Below are 20,194 nucleotides of genomic sequence, written 5' to 3'. Positions count from 1 at the left end.
GGAATACTAAAACGCCCGTGTATATGCATACGCATGAATCGCTCGTAATAGAATAAAACGTGAAGTCATGATCGTTAAGATGAAAAGTTGTTTACAAGGTGCTCGGTCATCTCCTTATGGGTGACCGTTGCGGCTCGGCGTCTGGTCACGCCTACCTACGACGTGCCCGAGACCCTGCGGGCAGTCGATGATGTCGTCGTTACCGATGGGCCTACGCCGGCAGTGCCGACACGGCCACTCGTCTTGCGGACCCCAGCAGATTCTTTCGATCGCAGAGGGGAGTCGGCAGCCTGTCGCCTGGTCGCCCGGACCTTGGCCAGGGTGCCAGGCTGGCTGGGTACCCTATCCGCCGACTTGGGCTTTACCGAGCCAATGTTCTCGGCGTCAAAGGAGGCATCGTTGTCGATTCCGTAAGGGCTCGAGTTCTGGCTACTCGGTTGGGACTTGTCATTCCGGCTGGGTGACTGGGCCGCCTTGCGCTGCTTTCGCATTCGCAGGTGATGCTCTTCATCCGAGTCGGGGCCCTGAGAGCGGCGCTGCGGCGACGGTGGAGGCGCTGCCTCTTGGTGCGGCGGTGGATGCTGCTGCTGCTGCTGCTGCTCCAAGGCTTGCTCGTCCGCAGTCTGAAAGCCATCCGCTCTGTGATAACGATGGCGCCGATCGCGTGCGGCTTTCCGCGGCTGGCCAGGAGTGGGCGCGGGTAAGTAGTCGTCGTGAACTCCGACGTTGTTGCGATCGTGGTCCACCTCGCTGAGCGGCGAGCGGTTGGACGAGCTGCGGTTCGAGGGCGTCGTGACCTGGTTGCGCGTGCCCTTCATGGCTCGCATGGGCGTGCTGGGTGCTGCCTGGCCGGCGGCGGCGGCAGCAAACTCTCGCCTCAGCTTTCGCTCGATGCGCTCCTCAATCCACCACTCTCGGAAGGTTCCCTGGTTGAGGTGCAGCCAGTGCTGCTGAGGTCCAACAACCATGCCGGGCCTCATGAAGCGCATGAAGGAGATGACCTCGTTGGCAGTGAAGCCATGGCGGTAGATCAGGTAGGCGCCAATGAGGCAGCCGGTTCGGCCCAGGCCAGCCTTGCAGTGGACAGCCACGCCTCTCTTCTTGACGGTGATGGTCTCGTGGGCCATGCGGATAAACTTGCGAACCATGGACAGAGGCGGGCAAGTTCCGTCGTCAAACACCATGTCGACGTGCTGGATCCCCAGCGCTTCAAAGTAGGACGGCGAGTAGAGGTGCGAGTTCAACCGGACGACCAGGCCAATGTTGCGCTCGCTGAAGTGGGAGAGCACATTCTTGAAGGGCTGGGGCAGGAAAGGGTGATCCTCGACCGCGGCCACGTCTCGGGGGAGCAGCGGATACAGCTCAGAGTCCTCAGTGATCTTGCCGACGGGCGTGTGCTGGGGAGAGGCAAAGGCGAGGAAGTTGGGAGTCACCCAGTTGAAGTCGCCGTGCTCGACCCGCTCATACATCTCGTACTGGTCCAGGTCGAAGTTGTCCAGATCGCAGCACTTCTCCTCCTTGGCCTTCCAGACACCGTACACCACATCCTGGACGCTGATGCCGTAGTCGGCTTGGCTATAGCCGGCATCTCGGAAGGGCATCAGCGGAGGGTCGATCTGGGCAATCGGGGCGAGGGCCAGGTGAGGCGGCCAGTTCTGGATCAGCACCATGTAGCAGGCCAACATGCAAGCGGCATTTGCACGGCCTATATAGCACCGAACACGTTAGCATCTGGATATCCTCAGCTTGGTAAAGAAAGCCGTTGGGGACTCACTCCGCGGGTCAGCCGCGCTGTAAAACACAATGGGCCGGTCCCGGTTCTCCTTGGCGCCCAGGATATCGTGGAACTTGATGGCGAAGCGGTACAGGTGGCCAATGTGCAGCGGGCCAAAGTCATGGTGGAAGGCATTGTACAGCAGGGTGTCGTCCACGGTGAAGTAGCACGGCGGGTTGCGGTTCGTCACCAGCGGCGCCGGAGCCGCTCCGTCGGCATACCGCGACGATCGCTTTCTGGGAGACTCGGTGCCGGGCAGCGGCGTGTCGGGGGTCGGAGGGTGCACGTAGGCGCCCAGGTAGAGCCGGTCTGTCGATGGAGAGATTGTCAGCGCAAAGTCGGAGGAGATGGGATTCCGGGTTGGAAACGAGACAGCGGTGTCTAGAGACAAGCTCCAGCGCCAATTGAGGAGCAAGCCTCGTCGAGAAAGAAGAAAACAGGAGAAAGTGAAGCTGTCGTACCGGGAATGTATTCGACAACATGGCCCAGGTTCTGGGAGTGCCTCGTAGCAGGAGCCATTCTTCCAGGCTCGCTAATCTTCCAATCCGCAACAGAGAATCTGCTCCCCGAGATCGTAGGAATATACTATTCCGAAAGTAGATGCAAATCAATGCCGTCAAAACCTGCTTCCCAATTGCGCAGCTGAAATTGCGCAAACAAAAAAAAAATCCCCCAGATGTAGAGGTAGTAAAAAAGAAAAGCTAAGCTGCGGTGAAGCTCCGAAAAAACCAGGGTCGTGTGATGTCGGTGATGTAAGGTAAACAACAAACAGCGGCCGAAAGAATAAAGGGGGGCTGGGAGGGATTTAGACCGAGAATGAGGAGAAGTCCCAGCCGGCGAGAGAGCGTCAATTGAAGCTGGGGAAAATGGCCGTCGACAATCACAGACGTCTTTCTTTGATCGGTTCTCCCGCTGTGAAGGGGAGGAGAAAAAAAGGATATGTTTGGCTGGGGGGGGATTGCGGATGATCGGACGGGGGGCGAACTGCACGAAAGGCGATGCTGCACCTGTGTGTGGTCGTCTTGCGGTCGCTCTGTCGCTCTGTCGCTGGAGTCTCTCCTCTAGTCAATGCTCTTCAGCGCTCTCCAGCACTGTAACTGGCGCTCTATAGCAGAGACCAAACAAAGAGAGAGAAGATGATCAGCCAAGACAGACCCTTCCGGCCAAGGACGAGGTATAATATGAAGGGGGAAGGAGGAAGCCGCGACGAGAGGAGGGACCCGGGAGGATTAAAACAAGGAACAGAAACGCCGTGATGTGGTAGAGTGAGGTGATGATGGTACGGGCCGTCACGATGTTTTTGTAACCAGGGAGGGCCCTTGCAGCGTGTATGTCCTGGGCGCTGCAGATGTTATTCCTTATTACAGGCCCTGAAGCAAGCGAAAACCCCCTATAAACGGGCCTTGACGGGCCACTGCGCAGCTGCGTTGGCGCTTCCCCCCCCTTGGCGCTGTTCCCCCGGCGCCAGCGCCCAAAGAGCCAGCGCACGCTGTTATTGTGGGCCGTCGACCCGTCGCTACGGCAACGTCATAACAAAGCCGGCTGCAAGCCGTTAGCGCGCTCTTGTCAGGCTGCGGCCCGGCGGGTACGCAACTCAAGTAACTTTGTACCCAACGGCAGGGGTGGTTCCCGCACAGGTTGTCCGTTGTGGCTCGTGGGCTTCGGCTTTTGCACGCGCCACGTTCTTTTTGTGGCTGACGTGCATTCCAGTTGCGCAAACCTCCATCGTCGCTGATAACCTGGAGTTTTTCGCATCTAGAAGCCGTCAACGATTATTCCATCCACCCACGATTCCAGATCCACAGCCACTTCGTCTCTTGTAGATACAGCTGCAGCTTACACCAGCCACACATTCATCAGCCGACAAAACTTGCCCCGTACGAACAAACGACTCCAGATCGAAAACAGGGAAAAGAAGCGGGAGAACAACATTCGAGAACCCCTCCATTCCTGATAGAACACCCCCAGCCCGGACCCAGGAGAAACGAAAATAAAGACAAGACAAGAAAAACAAGACGAGACAGAAAAAGGACCCTGACTCAGGCCATCTCCGCGCAATAATGGGTTCCGATTCCAGCTTTCCATGCAGCATGCAAGTTCATTTCCCCTCACTCCTCCCGTTCCCCTGCCAATCAACCTCCACCTCTCTCCATGTTATTCTCTCTCTCTCTCTCTCTCTCTCCATCTCGCGCGCTCCATGCAAAACAAGGCTGACCGGGCAATCGTGTGTTTCCCATCAAAACAGCCAGCTGCACATCCCCTTCCCCACACCACGCCTCGCCTCCACGGCCCTCAAAGCCCTCCAGGTCGACCCGGAGCTGTCGCCCCTCGTCCAGCGAACCCTCTCCGTCGTGTCCTCTCCCTCTTCCCCGTCGTCGTCGACGACCACAGCAAGCGCCAGCGGCGACGACTCCGAAACTCAAACACAAACGGACAAGGACGACGACGACGCGCAAGTGCTGCGGGTGGAGTACCGGGCCACGACGAACCGCATGCTGCGCGTGGCCGTAAACTCCTTCATGGAGGGCCTCAAGCTGGTCTTGGAGGTCATGGAGCAGCTGGACGTGGACGTCTTGGCCGCGGGGGAGCAGAAGAGTTCAATTCAATCTCCGTGAAAGACGTATGCCAACCAATTGCTGCCTTGCAACGTGACTAGAGTGCTATATACTATTGCGCAACATTCCTACGTTTGCGCAGACTGCCATACGGACCGTCGAGACATGATACTTGAACACTACCAGGCATTACTCGATACAACGTTAGAATCTTAGCAAAGAAGAGAAATCAAAAGAGGTGAGATTCATAATGATGATTACTCCATACGCTCAGCCGCGTAGTGGTATATATTCAGGTGTCCTCTCGCAAGAGTCTAAATTACACTATCATGTACCTTATGTATGAACAGATGGATGGAAAATGCATCAACAGCAGATGCGGGGAAAAGACAGGGCGGACGAAACAACAAGACGACAAAGTGCCCACCCGTTCGACATCCATGCATACCGGAACAAAGGCCAAAACAATAGCAAGGCTTGAGCCCTTGTAAAGATATGCGCTCCCAGATGGAAAGACGGAAACCGCCCAAGATATGCCGCGAACAAACCAAAGCCGCCCACCATATACAAATTCGAACAAGACGGAAAAAAAGGGTTTAAGCATCTATTCCGTGCCGAACCCGATACCCACGACACGGGAAGAAATCGTATTCGTTGATCGTTGTTCGTCAACTGCCTTCTTCAGGGTCGCTCACCGTCGCCGTGGCCGTGTCCATCTTGGTGTCTTCCTGGGCATCGGGGCTGCCGCCCAGCTCCTCGCTTATTTTGGGCAATTTCTTGTCGTCGCTCCGGGCCGCAGTGCTCCCTTCGGCACCGCCGTCGGATCCTTTCAGCTTCTCGAGCTGCTCCTTTAATGCCTGCAGCTCATATTTCAGATCCACATTCTCCTTCTCCAGATTCTTCATGTGGACAATGGCGTTTTCAACGACGCTGGCCTTGCTGTTGGAAGCGTTGGATTGCTTGCCATCCTTCTTATCGCTGTCGTCGCCCGAAACGACCTTGTTCTTGCTCTCCGGGAGCAGACTGGCCATGATCTGCAGGGCTGAGTTGATGCGGTTTCGACGGCCCTGTTCGGCAATCTTGTGTGACGTTCTCTTCGACGTGAGGTTTGTAGACAATTCGCTGGGATAAGACACACCAGGGACTTGGTTGCCCTCTAGGATGTTCTGGTAATTTGACTTGGACATCAACAGTCGCGATGCCTGGTCTTCAACAGACATGCCAGGAGTACCGGGAAGCAGGGGCTTGATGTTGGGCGATATCCTGGGCAGCAGAGCGGGAGAGGCGTGAATCGATCCCGTCGACCGCTTGCGACTATTCCTGGCAGAAAGCTGCGGCGTTCTTCGCTGGCTGGAGCCGGACGCCCCAGGCAACAAGAGGGGGCTCTGATTCGCCGATGACGTTCCCGTTGCTCGAACGATTGGCGACGGCATGGACTGAAACGTAACTCCCTTGGAACCCATGCTCGGCTCGGGCCGAGGGGTCTGAGTACCAAGCTGGGCATCGTCGAGACCACCAGCATGCGGGGTGTTGGATATTGATTCAGGGAGTTCAAGCGACTCAATGTTGTCGGACAGCGGGGGTTCTTGGAGACTCGTCGTAAGCTTTTTCGTCTTGGAGGCCGGCAATTTCATTAGGGAAGCTGGCGTGGCGGGATGAGGAGGGTGCAATTCGTCGAGCAGAGCGGGTGCGTGAATGGCCTGCATATTGTTCTGCGGACGTATGTAGGGCGACTTGCTCGTCGAGCGCCTGGCGGGGATAGGCGGAGGGGGCATGTCCGAGAGGTTCTCGGGCGACACAGACGCGTTCTCGTCCGACCCGTCGGTAGAGGCAGCGGGTAGGGGCAGCAGCCCGTGGTCGCTAGCCTGCAGGCTCCTCTCCTCCACCTCGCTCAGCACCTGTGACACCATGGCCGGGCTGGGGCCAGTCTTGCGCCTGAGCGGCTTGGAAATGGGCGAGCTCTTGACGCTCGGCTTCCTCGCCTTGGTGGCCTGCGTCTTTCTCGTCTTCTTGGAAAGATCCAGGTTGACGGCTGGGACGGCCGGCTGCTCGAGGTCCATCTCCACCGGGGAGTTGTTTGAGTGGGTGGTGTGATCATAGTTGGAGGAGGAGTCATTCTGCGCATGGAGAGCCGGCGAAGTCAGGGGGCTGAAGTAAGCTCCGGGGACGGTAAAGGCGCTCTCCATGTTGAAATGGGGATCCAAGGGAGTGACGGCAGGCGAGACGAGAGGCGTAAAGGCCATCTAGGATTTACCTTGTGGTTAGGGGCAATTCAAGAATGGTCCAACATGCGCATGTCGAAACTAAAGAGGGTCGGGGCTTGTGGGCAACGTAGACTTACATCCTGCTCTGCCATACGCTGATGATAATTCCTGTCGTAGGCCCCTCTTGATGGCATCTGCTCGGCTTGTGAGTAGAACTGAGCGCTGCCGGGCGTCATCTCCAGGCTTTGGGGTGTCGGGGGCACCGAGTGGCTATGGTTGACGAAGAAGGTGGCCTGCTGCTCTTGCAGCTGGCGCTGCTGCTGCTGGAACTTTTGCTGCTGCAGATACTGGATCTGTGCGTCGATGTTGGAGATGGCCTCGCGCGAGGCGGACGGCGCCATCATGTGGGAGGGCATGGGCGCCATGGCGGGCGTGTGATTCTGCAGAAGACCGTCGCTTCGGGCAATCATGCTCGAGGGATCTGCGTCGCCCATGATGGCGTCGGCCGTCTGGCGAGCTTGACCCATGATGGAGTGCGAGCCGTCGTCCTGGAAGCCCTGGAAGTCGAACTGCATGCCGTCGCCCATGTTGGCCATGCCGCTGATGTCGAGGAACTGCTGGAACTCATCCTCGGTCGCGGCCATGGCCTGGTCCTGCGCATTCCACGCTGCAGAACTCATCATGTCGATGTCTGGGAGATGCGCTTGGCGGATCCGTGAGATAATCCTCCGCGGTGTTTCCCCTCGTTTAGGAACCTCCAACCAAACCAGCACGGTCTGACTCTACAGGCGCAAGGGACCAGACAGCGAGGATGGTTCTTCTCTCCTTCACAGTCAATGTGCCCACAGTGTGAGCAGCGCTCTCCGCTACAGTTTCCAAAAATTCCTCGCGAGCGGAAGCAGATGATCAAGCAGGGCCGAAGAAGAGGAGGACGGCGCCTGGAGGCCGGAGACTGGCGATGCCGTCGTCAACGGCGGTCGGGGTAAAGCAGGGCGTTTTCGGTCGGGGAGCAGCGGCAGCAACCGGGGCAAAGCCGTTCCGTTCGCACAGGCTTCAGCAGTTGGCGAGTGGTGACGCAACGGACAGGAGGCCCATCAGCCGCCAAAGAGAAGGAATGATAGTGATACAGGGAAAAAGAATCAAAGGCCGCCGTGTAAGCTGCGTCCAGCAATGGTCTCTGCGACGACAGCGCAGCAATGCTGATGCTCAAGGCAGGGAGCGCGAGAGGAAGAAACGAACTGCAGAAAAGGCCCGGGAATGGGGTTCAGTCGTCCGGGGAGAAGAGGGAAAAAAAAAAAAGTTGGCGCCTCGCTCCAAAAATTCAGGTGGCCGTCCCGTGAGAATCCAAAGCCAGAAGCGCTGGAGGGTCAAGGGTCGCACTGGCTGGCAGCACAAGCGGCTGCTGGGCGTGGAGGTTCCGTTCGTTAGTGCTCGTTAGCGGTGGCCGCAGGTGGGGGATCGCAGCAGCGGATCTCGCGTGGGAGGCACCAGCAGCTGCTAAAAGGCCCGTTCGACGAGCCACAGCGAATGCACCGTGCTAGAAATGGACTTGCGTCCAGTGCAAGTCGACTTCAGACGGCCCAGATTCACCCGAATAGTGGGTTCCCTATGGACCGCAAGTCGACTCGCCCAAGACGTGAGAACTGCGCACGTGTCGAGTCTCTGATTGGCCGTCTTGCTTCACCTCGTCTTCAACGCTATACAGTTATCTACCATTGCTGGAATTCGTCCATGTCCTTACATATACTATCCCGCTCGTCCTCTTTTTTTTTAATTTTTTTTTTTCCTTTTCTCCTTCGGTTTCCATTCACTTAGTTCCCCTTCCCTGCTGCCGGCGCCATGCTCGTTCTAGACCTGGGGCGGCTCGACGACCCCCCCAAGAGGAACCGCTGCATACAGGACTGACCGAGAAGATGGATGCCTCCCTTTCCCTGGGCCCACTGATGCCGGGCCCTCCCAGCAGCTGATGGCACCGTCTGTGCTAGTATCACCAGATGGAAAGTCCCAAGCCGTTCTCTCGCCATCAGCCGTCCATCCGCCCTCCCACTCGCTTCAGCCCGTCACGCATCACCGTGCCATCGTGACTGGGAACACGCTTCACCCAAACCCCCCCTTCTCGTGCCCTTGTTCCGTCCGTTCGACGTCTCCCAGCTGCTGCTCGTTTTGACTGCCAGATTGGAAACCAACGGCCGGTAAACCTAACCGAGGCCGTCTTCAAGGCACTTTTTACTCGTCCGACCAGGGGGTTCCATCGACGGTGGGGGCCGCCGAAGAAACCAGCAGCAGCAGCAGCAGCAAGTATTAGTACTAGAGCAACGGGGGACCTGGCAGGACCCTCAACCGAAGTGCCATAGATCCCTCTAGCACTGGGGGGGGATTCGGCGCTCTTCAACTTTTGCTACCTGTCGTATCGCGATGAGTAGAGCAAATAATTACAAGGGCCACCTGCAGGCACAAGCATGGGAAGCAAAATGGGTCTCGTCTCGTCCAAGGGTCCAAGATCCAAAATGTTCAAAAACATCCCCCAATAGCCGCAACCGCAATCATCTGCCCTCTTTCTGTCTCCATGTCAGGTTCTGCTCCAGACGGCCAATCTCCCCGAGCCAAAGATAAAGCGGATAGGCAAGATTGGACACACACACACACACCTTGATTGCCTGACAAGCCCACTTCCTACTGTCAAGCAGATGCTGCAAGTTTATTTCCAGTTTCCAGCTCCCATTGGCCAAGTGTACTATACAGGGGTCTTGTTGGAAGGGGGAGAAGGCTGCAAGGCGATTGGAGGCTGCCATTCTGGCTAAATACGGTGCATGTGCTTCGGCTTCATCCTTTTGACGGCTTCCGGAACTCAGACGTATGGCTGTAAAGGTTGCGTGTCGATAGAGTGGGATCCAGATCACCGTCAAACGTCACATTACATGCAATTACTTCACAGACTCGAGCGTCACTTGGAGACCATCGCAAGCTATCAAAGTTTTCTTCTTCTCATTCTCTTCACCTCGCAACTCTCCTCATCCCCTCATCAGCACTACAACGAAAATCTATATCAGCACTCCTCATCCTCCATCCATCCTATCCGCCTTCTACCGTTCGCCCCCATCAACTTGCATCCAGCGAATTACTTTCAAGGCAGATGGTTATATCAATCACAACACACAAATAAGGAAAATGGCCAAGCCCGGGCCAGCTTCTAGAATGTACAGAAAATAAATAGGGGTAAAAAGAAGAAGAAAAACACAAGAGTCTGAGTCCAATATGTCCAATACAGATATCGACGCCGAGTCATGCGGTGAGGCTCAGGCATCCGACACAGATCTTGGACCTTGACGTCCGCTTAACAAGGGGCGAAATGGCGATGCGATGCGCAGTGCTTTTGTGCCAATGAAACCAGGCGCCTGTGCCCCAGCGATATCCGGTACGAGCACACAGTGTTTGCTCTGCTCCGAACCGCAAGGGTAAGAAATAAATGTGAACAAAAAGCAAGAGAGGGTGGGTAGTGAGAGTGAGAGACAATTAAAGGCGGCATGCCGCCGAGAATACCGTGCCCAAAACAAATTCGAGGATATAAGCCGACCATTTCATCAAAAAAAATTCGCTCAAAAGAAAACTTCGCTCCATGATCATGTTCATTCGACTCATACCCGTGAATTATCACCAAGGTTGAGCCAGCTCATGTCATTCGATGTTGACGCCGTGGTGAGCTGAGGCTGCTTGCTCACGCCCAGCGGATGGGGCTGAACGTTGATTTCGCTGGGAGCGTATGCGCTGCTGGGGGCGCGATCGACTCCCCACGCCTTGCCGGCATGTGTGGGATCCCACGACTCTTGGACGCTCTCGGGAATCCCGCTGGAGTAACCGGACGATGCTGACAGCGCTGAGACGGTCGAGGTAGGTCGCTCAATCTTGCCAGACATGCCTTCCCTCCAAGGAATCTCGGGATAGTGTGACACCACTGGGCTCCCAGTGTTGACTCTGCTCATCCCCGGAGGAGCCTCAAAGTTGAGGGGCGGGACGGTAGCCGAGTCTTGCGTTGCCCTGACGTTACGGACGTTTGTCGCCTGAGAGTAGTGAGAGCTTCGATCCGATGCCATGGTGCTCCTCTGCGCAGCGGGCGCCGGTGCGGAAGGCTGTTCGGTTGCCTGTCCAGATGGCTGGGCAGCCCCATATCCGAGAATCTGCAGCGCGCTTCCCCCTGACCAGTACTTGTTCCAGCCCGAGCTTCGTCGCGTTTCATCGTCTGCTCCTGCGAGACCCTCTTGAGGTCGGAGCCCGGCAGAAGTGGCCAATGTGTCGCCCTTTTCATCCTGGATCTGGAGAATCGGGGCTTGCTGTGGCTGGAGGACTGGCTTGCCGATGGTGCTCTTGAACTGGTTGTGCGCCGTCATGCTCTTGATGGAGTCGTTGCTGAGCTGCTTGGGCTTGTGCTGGCCTACCCTGCCCATGAGAATAGCCATTGACGAGGTTGATTCCGAAGATGCCGTGTGCTGGTGGCCTCGGAGCTGCTTTTGCACGTGGGGAGGAAGCGTGTTCTTCGCCATTGCGCTCTGGGCAGCAAAGGCAGCGGTATTCTTCTCATCAACAGGGGGGGTCTTGGGTTTTCCCGCCTCCGGGTGAAGCAGTTGTCGTCTGCGGCAGCGAAGGAGCAAGAGGATAAGGCCAAGCAAGGCGAGGAATCCACCAATGGCGCCAAGAGTGATGCCGAGGATGGCGTTGGAGCTAGGGCCGGAGTCGTCGCTCGCGCTGCCAGTACCAGTCGGGATGGCGGGAACAGACAAGTCTGTAGGGACGAAGCCTGCCGTCCCCGTGGCGGTAGCGCTGGTGGAGAAGGGAAGGGTTGTCGAGACGGAATGCGTGGTAGAGGCAGAGTGCGTAGTAGAGGTAGAGTGCGTAGTCGACTTGGTTCGCGCGCTGGAAGTCGTCTTGGTCTTGGTCGTTGTCTTCGACGTCGACGTGACATCCTGGATTGATGATTCGCCATCGCCCAATACCTTCTGCGCGTCAACCCAGCCGTTGTCGCTGGGGTTGAAGATGGCCAGAGGGACTTGATCATTGCCACCAGAAAAGACCACGGTGCCGTCGGGGGCCTGGGCCATGGCATAGTTTGTTCGGGTGTCCTTGGGAGCCAGGGTTGAGTTGTAGGCGGGCCAGTTGGTCAAGGTCGGGGCACGCTTCTCGAAGCTTTCGGCATCGCCGTCATCGAGGCTTCGTGCGGCAATGGGGGCCGAGTCTGCGAGAGGGTTGCCAGCGGCATCCTGCACAATGGTACGGGTGACGGAGTTGGGTGACGTGGACAAGTCGAACGTGAAGAGGTTCTTGGATCCATCATCTCCCGAAACCAGGGCCGCATTCACCGAGCCTGAGGCCGTGTTGATAGGCGGCTGTACGCCCGCACCAGAATATCTCCATCCAGCAGTCGGGTTGAACCAGTAAATCTTGCCATCCACTCCGTCGCCGCTCATCATGGCAGCATCAGCAGCGGACCACTGCATGACGAGAGGAGAAACGGCCGGTACGGCGGAAGACTGAAACGAAAGAGCCGCATATGGTTCAGAAGCCTGGATGGTGAATGTCTGCGAAGAAGGACCGGTGCTTCCATCCTGACTGCCGGCGTATACCAAAATCACGTCGTCGGCTGGGATATACGTGGATCCGTGGTGCAAGCGATTCTGCGTAACGGGAACCGAGGGCGTGATAGTAGTCCAGTTGCCAGTCGAGAAGGTATACTTTTGGAGTCCAGTGTAATCAGCCGCATCCGACGTTCCTCCAACAATGAAAAGCGCAGCGTCAGCAGCATTAGGAGGCGTGGTTCCAACGCAGGTTCCATCCGTCACCTTGACTCCCATATCAAGCTGTGTCCATTCCGCACTATCCTCCAAGGGCAGCTTGAGAAATCCATTGGGTGAGTAGGAATAAAGTATGTTGTCGTGAATGACAGAGCAGGAGTTGTCCAAAGACGAAGCCGAGGGGGGTTTCGGTAACGACATTGCCGGGTTTGACTGAGAGAATGTGGAGAGGATTACAAAGGACGGCTTCGACGCGATATCGGGATCCTTTCTAGTTCGATGTCGATGTCGTTTCCTACAGTTGCATGGCGATGGTGGTCTCAAAGTAGTCCCTCTCTTGTCATTCAAGAAATGTGAGTTAGTCTAGCAACGAGGGCACAGGCAAATTGTTGCAGGAAAGTGTTGTGTGGATAGCGAAAGCCCGCGGTTCGAAATGAATGTCAGGCGGCGGGCAGATGACTGAAAATGAACGGCTGTCGGTAAAACAGTAGCGGCGAGGACGTAGTACCATACGACAAGACAATAACGAATGTGTCTAAAAAGCAAGCGTGCGGGCGTATGTTCCGTAAAAGAGACTTTTTTTTTTTATGTTGTTGTAGTTGTTGTTTTGAATGAGTGAATAGTGACTGTGTTGGTGACAGTCACGGTCTAATGGTCTAATGGCGCAATCGTGGCGGGTCTGTAAACTTTTGGAGAGAGAATCGTCGGAAATGGTGCAGGTCTTCGTTCAAGCCGGTCAACGGGAGATTGCCAGATGAGCAAGTCCGCAACGTAGGCAAATGACAGCAAGATGGATTCAACTGCGAAGAAAGGCAATGGGCGTCTTGTCAACGGTCTTCGTTCCAGACGTGTTTCGACGGCGATGGTCCCAGAAGCGGCAGCAAAAAGTTGGAGGAGAAGAAGAAGAGGCTGCGACAGGATTCGACTGTACACAAGCGCAAGCAAAGACGCAACAGAGAAGGAGAGGGAGGGAGAGGCGGCGCCGGCCAACAGAACAAGGGAATCGACGGTCAGTTGGTGCTTCTGCTGCGGCGTCTGCGAGGCAGGTCGAGGCGAAAACAAAACAAACGCAAGCACGGAAAGGAAAAGGAAAGGGAAGAGAACAGCCACCAAGCCACAGGTAGCGAAAGATCAAGAGAGGCGAAAACGGGGAGGCGGAGGAGGAGAAGGACTTGAGAAACGGACGCAAAGATTCGAAGGTACTGCTGCTGCGCTCTCTCTCTCTGCTCTGCGACATGCAGCCCCTGGTCGCACATCGTGTGCTCCTCTCACCTTGTACAAGTACAGATACTCCCGCACTTGGGGTTTGTATCGGTACCCGTCTGCCCAGCGTGGCTGGCGCAGTTGCTCAGGTACCTGCCCGGCCAGCTCTCGCGCAGATTGGGGCGGACGAGCGAGGCTCCCCCCTGCTGGGTGCTCAGCACCTTCCCTGCGCAGCTTCTGCAGTTACGGAGCCCGCTTTGAGACACGAGGATGGGCAGGAGGACCTGAGGGCCTGAGGGCAGGAGAGGAGGCGCTGTGGTGTGCTGTGGTGTGCCGTGCTGGGGTAGGCGCGAGCCGGGGGAGGCGCATCGCACCTGCGTCTGCAGTCCTGGTGGTGTTTTGTGGTGTCTGTGCTAAGAGGCCGCAGGGTAGGGATCATCCTCGCGTCATCCAATCAGCGGCCGCGGATGGCGTGCCATTTGCGCAGCCCTGTAGCCCCAGGTTTTAGCAGCTTTCGAGGTACCTAAGCTCTGCCGAGATAAGCCATAGATGGAGAGGTACTGAACGTGTTTGAGGTACCTGGAGGGAACCCAACTCGAGGCAGCCCCCCCGGCCTTGCGCCAAGACTCGTTCCTGAAGTGACACCTTTTTTTAGTGGAAAAGGGGTAGCCGCCAATCAAGCCACTTTGCTGCTGCATGGAAGCGCCTTGGCTGCGGGTAGAGGTACTTTGGTCTTGGCAGCATTTCTGCTCATCATGCTCGTGTCATGCTTCCATTTTGCCCACCCGGGCATGGCCTTCATGATCGTGCCGGTATAGCGTCGTACGCCCTTATGGCCAGTGTTTGGCGCTGCTTCGTCTTTGGGGTCATTAATGCGAGTGACCTGGGCCATTTCAGCACACTACCTACATGTAACCTATAGATACCTTACCCAGGACCTGTTGCGGTAGGCCGTCCGAAGCTGTGCCCTCGGTGAAGGAGGAGTGCTACTGAAGATTCGGCAAGGGCTTCAATTTCACCAATTGCGGAGCTCAGAGAACGCACGAGTACTGGGTACCGAGGACTTCATACAGAGGCTGGTTTCGCCAGAGCCCTTGCCTTGTCGCTTCAGCATTGCGATGGTACGAGTATTACGACTCGATCCAGCAGGCAAATGACATCAACAGCCTCTTCCGCTCGTGGCTTCCTGTGGCCTCGCTTGAACCCGATGCCCTGCGCACCACCGCTCGCCGTCATCTTGGGCTTTTTGCTCTTTTGTCCAAGCTCGCAGTCGTCACGCTCCGGCGCTGGGTTTGCTGGGAGTGCAGAGTGCCTCTGCTTCATACACAAGGTAGACCACTACTACCTGTACGGATTGATGCGTTGATGCTGCTCCGTAATACCACCGGGGTGCCAGCCAATTTGGTACCAGTACGAGTGCTCTCCGCTCGCCAAGCCTTTGCAACGGCCTATCCGCACTCTACGAGACACGAGATGGTACGAGGGCATTGAGCCTGGTGAATTTCGGTGCCTGGTGCAATTTGCCAGCCCTTGCGCAGAGTTGCATTCAGACTCATCCATGAGATGTCTAGCAAAAGGGCGACTGCGAGGGAGTTTCAATCACCAACCGGTCGACCCCGATCCGACCCGCCGAAGCTCCTCGAGCAAACAGACAGCTTCAAGCTCGAACCGCAGAAGACGAGCTCTCGAGGGCCGCACCGCACGGACCGCACAGACTGCAGCCCAACGACCACACCAAGAGCAAGAAATCAAAAACAAACAAAAGGCCAAACATGACGCTTTACGGTGTGCTGCTTCGTACCTCGCTGAGCACCTCCTCGTATTACAGGTCTCTACCTCTGGGACTGACCAGGTATGTATGTAGCACTGCTGCGCAGGGCATCGCCATCTCTCCTCTCTTTCTGGCGCCCCGGTCATGCAGCAGATTGCAGTGCTGCCCTCCAGCGTCATCCGTCGACAGCGCCATGGGCATGGCATCGGTTCCTGGCCGGGGACCCTCTGGGCCTGTGAACCCTTGGTGATCGCTTGCAGCTTTTGGCTCCTGATCCCCACTGGCTCAACTCATTGTGAAACGCGCCAGCAGGGGTTGTCCCTGCATCTGCATTGTTCAGAACCCCTAGCAGCATCCGGCCGTCCTCGGTCATCGCTCCACCTGCATCGAGCATGAACTCGTCTCCGCGTCGAGTCACGCCCATCAAGAGACGACCGACGACAACAACACCCGAATGAGAATGACGAAGAGAGCGGGAGAACTGGTGTTGCTGTCCTGTCGAGTTGTGCTACATTTACGAGGAGTGTGACGATTGCTGGTCGATATGCGAGCGGAGGAATGTGACGAATCGGTATCACAGCATACGGCCTCCAGGCTTGCATGTTGGTCAGATCTGGTGATCGGAGCATCTGCGATCAATTGGTGCACTGCATGGGAGCCGAAAAACAAAGATCAGTGACAAATGGTCGATGAAAGGCAGATGTAGGGGGTTGGATGGGTGTTGCTTATGCGAGGGCGAATCCGCGTCGTTGATTCAGTCAACGCTCGAAGAGGCTGGGCGACCAAAAATGGTCAACTCAGTCTCGCAATGTGGTAGTAACACAATTCATTGGTTCGGGGGTCAGTGTCCTCCCTCTGAAATGTCTTCTCTTTGTAGACTCGGAGGAAGCTGGTACTGTTTCTGGAACATGTCAAGTATTGCGTTCAAGTGTCTAGGGTAGGCCTGTATGTGAGCCATGAAGCAAAGCTCAAAGGCCACCAGCACATGGAGATCAGCACCTCACTTCGGTTGTCAGTCATTCGTCTTGCCGTGGCCTTCCGTGTCCTTCACTCGTACTTCGTGTTCGCCAGTATAATTCATGGCAAGTTGAGTCTTGGCAAACGGGCTATGCCAACTTCTCTAACCTCCTCATATCCCGTACCTGTACACGCCGCGTTTATTGCTCCGCACGAAGCAGGGCTCCCATACGGTCCATATTGCACAATTGCCAGCTCCAGTCAGGTTCCTCGCTTGTTCAGTAATTCAAATTCCAGCATCCCGTACGAGTGCTTCGTATATCCGTGTAACACCCTTTCAGACAATACACTACTACTACCAACCAAATACTTCGTGCAAACGCCCTCAACCCAGCTACCAGTAATATCACAATCCTATATAACAAAACAATCATTCACGTCGAAAAAGGAGCCGTAGGGTGAGAGAAAAAAAAAAAAAAGAGAGATACACAGAGACAATTCAAGAACGTATAAACATAACCAGAGCTTCAGATACCTATAGTAGTACTCATAAAAATGCTCCAACCTGCGATGGAGCTGTGCTTGCTGCTGCGGTCCATTGACTTGCGTCACCTCTTCATTCCTTTTTGTATCTGATCTACGTAATGTGCGCTGGGGGAAGAGGTAGGAAAGGGGAATGCTAGTTATTTGGGAAGATCTGCGGTGGGCTGACATTTTCCTTTTCGTGTTTCCTGTCTTTTTTTGTTGTCCAACTCCTTGCTTTCGTGTCTTCCCGCATTCCATACATCGCGAGAGAGACACGGCGGCGGTATTCTTCCGCATACACCAAATGATCACTGTTCTGCAAGTCTCTACGGGATATCGTTAGAGAACCACCACACTGCAAGATGCTGCAAGCCCATGATTTCTATTGTTCCCCAAGATTCATCCATTCTCAATTCTCAATCCCGATGCAGCGCTGGTTTTTTCAGCAGCTGTAATTTATCGTCCTTGTTACCTCATCTCTCCCCCCCTATCCCCCCAAGCATGAAATACATTGTACACGAGGACCCCCACCTCCCAAATCCCCCTCTCTATAAATAACCGGCCATATATTATACCACCACAGGGCTCCATACAGGGATTTGTCCCATTTCTCCTGTCCATCCTATCTTAACAGCTCATGCGGTCCTTGTACTGCGGGCATTAGAGGATGCGACCCGTCTGCTAGGGGGCCGGAGACGCGAATGCCTCTGGTGGTAACTGTGACTGAAGTGAACGTTAGCATCCGGTCGCAGTTTAGAGCAATTGTTGTACATGTCAAAACATACCTTCTTCTCATTGAAGATGACCAAGGCTCTGGCAAAGTCCCATTCGACTTGCGACAAGCACATCTCCGAATACTGCGGCACCATGCCCGTTTGCTTCGACAGCTCGGCGATCATGGCCTGATGCTGGCTTGCCGTATCCGCGAGAGGTGCTGAAGGTGCAGGTGCTGAAGGCGCAACGAATACGTTCGGCAGGGCGCTCCATGCTCGCAGAGACAGCATGTCACTGACGACTCTGATCTGAGCGGTCCCAGATAGGCCCGGCGCGAGCACAAACGTGCGAGAGAAACTTCGCTTGCCCGTGGTGCCCGACTTCTGGTCGTATTCCTCAAATTCGCCGTGAACAGCAAGAATCAAGCCGTCGACGCCAAACTGGCTCTGACCGGTGGGATCGGCCAAACCCGGCAGGGGATGGCAATCCATAATGTACTTGCTCAGCTCGTCCTTCATGTTGGGATGCTTCGTCATTGGGAGTTCCTTCCACAGATCGTTGATGGCCTGGGCTCCCTTGAACAGTCGCTGCGATCTGGCATGCTGGGTACTGATCTTCAGCAGGTTGCGAGAGGATTTGATGTAAGCGCCCCAAGGCAGCGGCGGCGGTCCGTTCGGATCCCTCACAGATTGGGCATCCACGGCAAGGGAAAACTGACTGCTGGCGTCGTAGAGCCTGGAGATCAGTGCCTCGCGATTGGTGTCATACGCTGTGAAGAACTCGAGCAGGAATTGTTCGCCGATGCCGTTGACATCTCGGAAGTCGGGTCCGCTCTGCGGAATCGGCTTGGGTAGACGAGCGGCCTCCTGCTCGGCAATTTGCTGCGCGGTGCGGAGCTCAATCCCGTTGATGCTCCGTAGCTTGGGAAACCACTCCAGGAAAGTCGCCGTGTAGTTGGGGTCTGACATCTCAATCGGGTTCCCGGTCATGTAGATGGCATCGAGCTCTTTGAACTTGCCCTTCCATCGTTGGAGTCCCTCCATGTCGCTGATGAGATTGCCACTCATGTCGAGGTTCTTGAGCTGCGGGAATGTTGTTGCCACCGACTCGACCTGGATGACGTTGTCGATGCTGTTGTTAGCCAGGCTGATACTTTCAATGGCATCTTTCTTCTCCTGAAGCGTCTTGAAGAGGCCGTCGCAGATTGCCATGAGACCCTTGAAAGTTTTGAGAGCTCTCTCGCGGGTTTCAAACATGCCGAGGGTGACCAGCTCGGCATCGGCGGCCAGGGCATCAAGCTTGAGCAGCTTGCTGTCGCCGATGTAGCGCTGACTCAGGATTGCCTGCAGTTTCGCGCGTAGCTCTGCCGTCTCTGGTGACTCTGTCGCCTTGTTTGGCGGCTCAAAATCTGCATCCGACTCCACCACTTCCAATTGAATGCCGGCAAATGTAAAAGTGTTGAGTTTGACCAGTTCCTCCGCGTCCTCCTTGTTCGCTCCAACGAAAACGTATTCTCCAGCTTTTTGTGACTATGGCGGGTTAGCTACCAGGAAAAAGTAGAGAAAAATTGTCAACCTCGAGCGCTGGGGCGATGTAGAATTTCAGTCGACGTCAACGAATCTCCCCTGAGATGTGTGTGTCTTTTAGTCGCCAAAGAAGCAGCTGAGACGATGGTTGGCTTCGGCACCCCTGCTATCTCGTCAATGATATGCTTACCTTTCGAATCGTAACCTGTCGTTTCCGTCCCGATTGGAGAGACGAGGCTTTCCTCTCCATGAAGCTCAGCAGGTCAGAGAGACCACCGTCAGGGTTCTGTGCCGCCTTGCTTTGTTTGAGCCCTCGCACTCTTAGCCAAGTGAGTCCTTCAATGTGAGCGCCTCTGCCTCTGGTTGGTCTTGAAACTCGCGAAGCCAAGTCAGAGCTAGCATTGCCCAGCTGTTTCATGACGATTTGAGCAACTTTGGCAGCCCCTCTCGACGGCGCAGGGCCTCTGCCCGAAGGCCTGCCTCTGCCACCGGTTGCTTCAGTCGTAGGGCCTCTGTTTTGTCGCTTGGACGGGCCGTCCATATCGAGGTCTCCATCGGTGTCGACTCTCGTCGGGCCTCTTCGCTTCTGGATGCCGCCCCTGGAGCTGGATTTTGCGCCAAGGGGATTACGGGCCTCTCGAGTTGACGTAGACTTCCCGCGGGGAGCCATAGTTGCCAAGCGTCCACGAAACGTTTGTAGAACAGGTGTGTGGTATGGACGACAGCTGCGAAAGAGGGCCGTTGAGCCCGCGCAGCGTCGTAGATGGTGTCTGTCGGGTCGCCCCCCGGATCGGCTGGGTTATGCTTGCTTCCTTTCGCAGTGGCGCTGGTCTGGTTGTTCGAGAATCGCCGAGTAGTATTTGGTATCTAGGTTCGGATAAGGCTGATAGCCTTGCGATAGGAGAGCGCAAGAGGCTCAAACTGTTCGCTCGAAATCGCGGAAGGCTTTTGAACACTGCCGCTACAGCTGATCCTGTCGCAACGGGGTCTCGCTGCGAGAAAGGTGGAATGTCCAGTCGCTGAGAGCGACTAGAGGTTTGTATGCAGCGAGTTTGTACGAGAACAGCCTGAAGCGCTCAAAGATCGCTGTCGTACAGCGCTGCTTTGGAAGATGGTTGTAGGAAGGTAAATAAGAGGACTGGCTGGTGTGTTGATGCGGATTTGATGTTTGTCTCTGGGCCT

General features: G+C 55.8%; 6 protein-coding genes across 6 annotated transcripts; 1 reads left to right on the top strand and 5 right to left on the bottom strand.

Annotated features, from left to right (window-relative positions):
- Window positions 1-155: 155 nt before the first annotated feature.
- Window positions 156-2,293, bottom strand: BBK36DRAFT_1128324 (Ser/Thr and tyr protein phosphatase; the record flags this gene model as incomplete). Its single annotated transcript, XM_024891602.1, has 3 exons — window positions 156-1,705; window positions 1,775-2,083; window positions 2,236-2,293. 3 exons carry the CDS (start codon window positions 2,291-2,293, stop codon window positions 156-158), a joined length of 1,917 nt encoding a protein of 638 aa, XP_024746279.1.
- Window positions 2,294-3,834: 1,541 nt separating this feature from the next.
- BBK36DRAFT_1172246 (Pcc1-domain-containing protein) lies at window positions 3,835-4,389 on the top strand (the record flags this gene model as incomplete). The annotated part of the gene is made up of 3 exons (XM_024895700.1): window positions 3,835-3,870; window positions 4,024-4,125; window positions 4,213-4,389. 3 exons carry the CDS (start codon window positions 3,835-3,837, stop codon window positions 4,387-4,389), a joined length of 315 nt encoding a protein of 104 aa, XP_024746278.1.
- Window positions 4,390-4,997: 608 nt separating this feature from the next.
- On the bottom strand, window positions 4,998-7,216 carry BBK36DRAFT_1128340 (hypothetical protein; the record flags this gene model as incomplete). Its single annotated transcript, XM_024891603.1, has 2 exons — window positions 4,998-6,572; window positions 6,671-7,216. 2 exons carry the CDS (start codon window positions 7,214-7,216, stop codon window positions 4,998-5,000), a joined length of 2,121 nt encoding a protein of 706 aa, XP_024746277.1.
- A 2,952-nt stretch (window positions 7,217-10,168) lies between these two features.
- Window positions 10,169-12,517, bottom strand: BBK36DRAFT_60188 (hypothetical protein; the record flags this gene model as incomplete). Its single annotated transcript, XM_024898339.1, has 2 exons — window positions 10,169-11,452; window positions 11,489-12,517. The coding sequence occupies 2 exons, from the start codon at window positions 12,515-12,517 to the stop codon at window positions 10,169-10,171; spliced, it is 2,313 nt and encodes a 770-aa protein (XP_024746276.1).
- Window positions 12,518-14,195: 1,678 nt separating this feature from the next.
- Window positions 14,196-15,007, bottom strand: BBK36DRAFT_1144489 (hypothetical protein; the record flags this gene model as incomplete). The annotated part of the gene is made up of 5 exons (XM_024893680.1): window positions 14,196-14,402; window positions 14,451-14,505; window positions 14,564-14,595; window positions 14,654-14,805; window positions 14,902-15,007. 5 exons carry the CDS (start codon window positions 15,005-15,007, stop codon window positions 14,196-14,198), a joined length of 552 nt encoding a protein of 183 aa, XP_024746275.1.
- A 2,446-nt stretch (window positions 15,008-17,453) lies between these two features.
- On the bottom strand, window positions 17,454-19,682 carry BBK36DRAFT_1127898 (NTF2-like protein; the record flags this gene model as incomplete). The annotated part of the gene is made up of 3 exons (XM_024891566.1): window positions 17,454-17,495; window positions 17,558-19,015; window positions 19,203-19,682. The coding sequence occupies 3 exons, from the start codon at window positions 19,680-19,682 to the stop codon at window positions 17,454-17,456; spliced, it is 1,980 nt and encodes a 659-aa protein (XP_024746274.1).
- Between the last annotated feature and the right edge of the window lie 512 nt (window positions 19,683-20,194).

Source organism: Trichoderma citrinoviride (assembly GCF_003025115.1).
Source record: "Trichoderma citrinoviride strain TUCIM 6016 unplaced genomic scaffold BBK36scaffold_15, whole genome shotgun sequence".
Classification (NCBI taxonomy): Eukaryota; Fungi; Ascomycota; class Sordariomycetes; order Hypocreales; family Hypocreaceae; genus Trichoderma; species Trichoderma citrinoviride.
The sequence above is the reverse complement of the archived record's forward strand: the minus strand, read 5'-3'. Positions and strand labels throughout refer to the sequence as shown.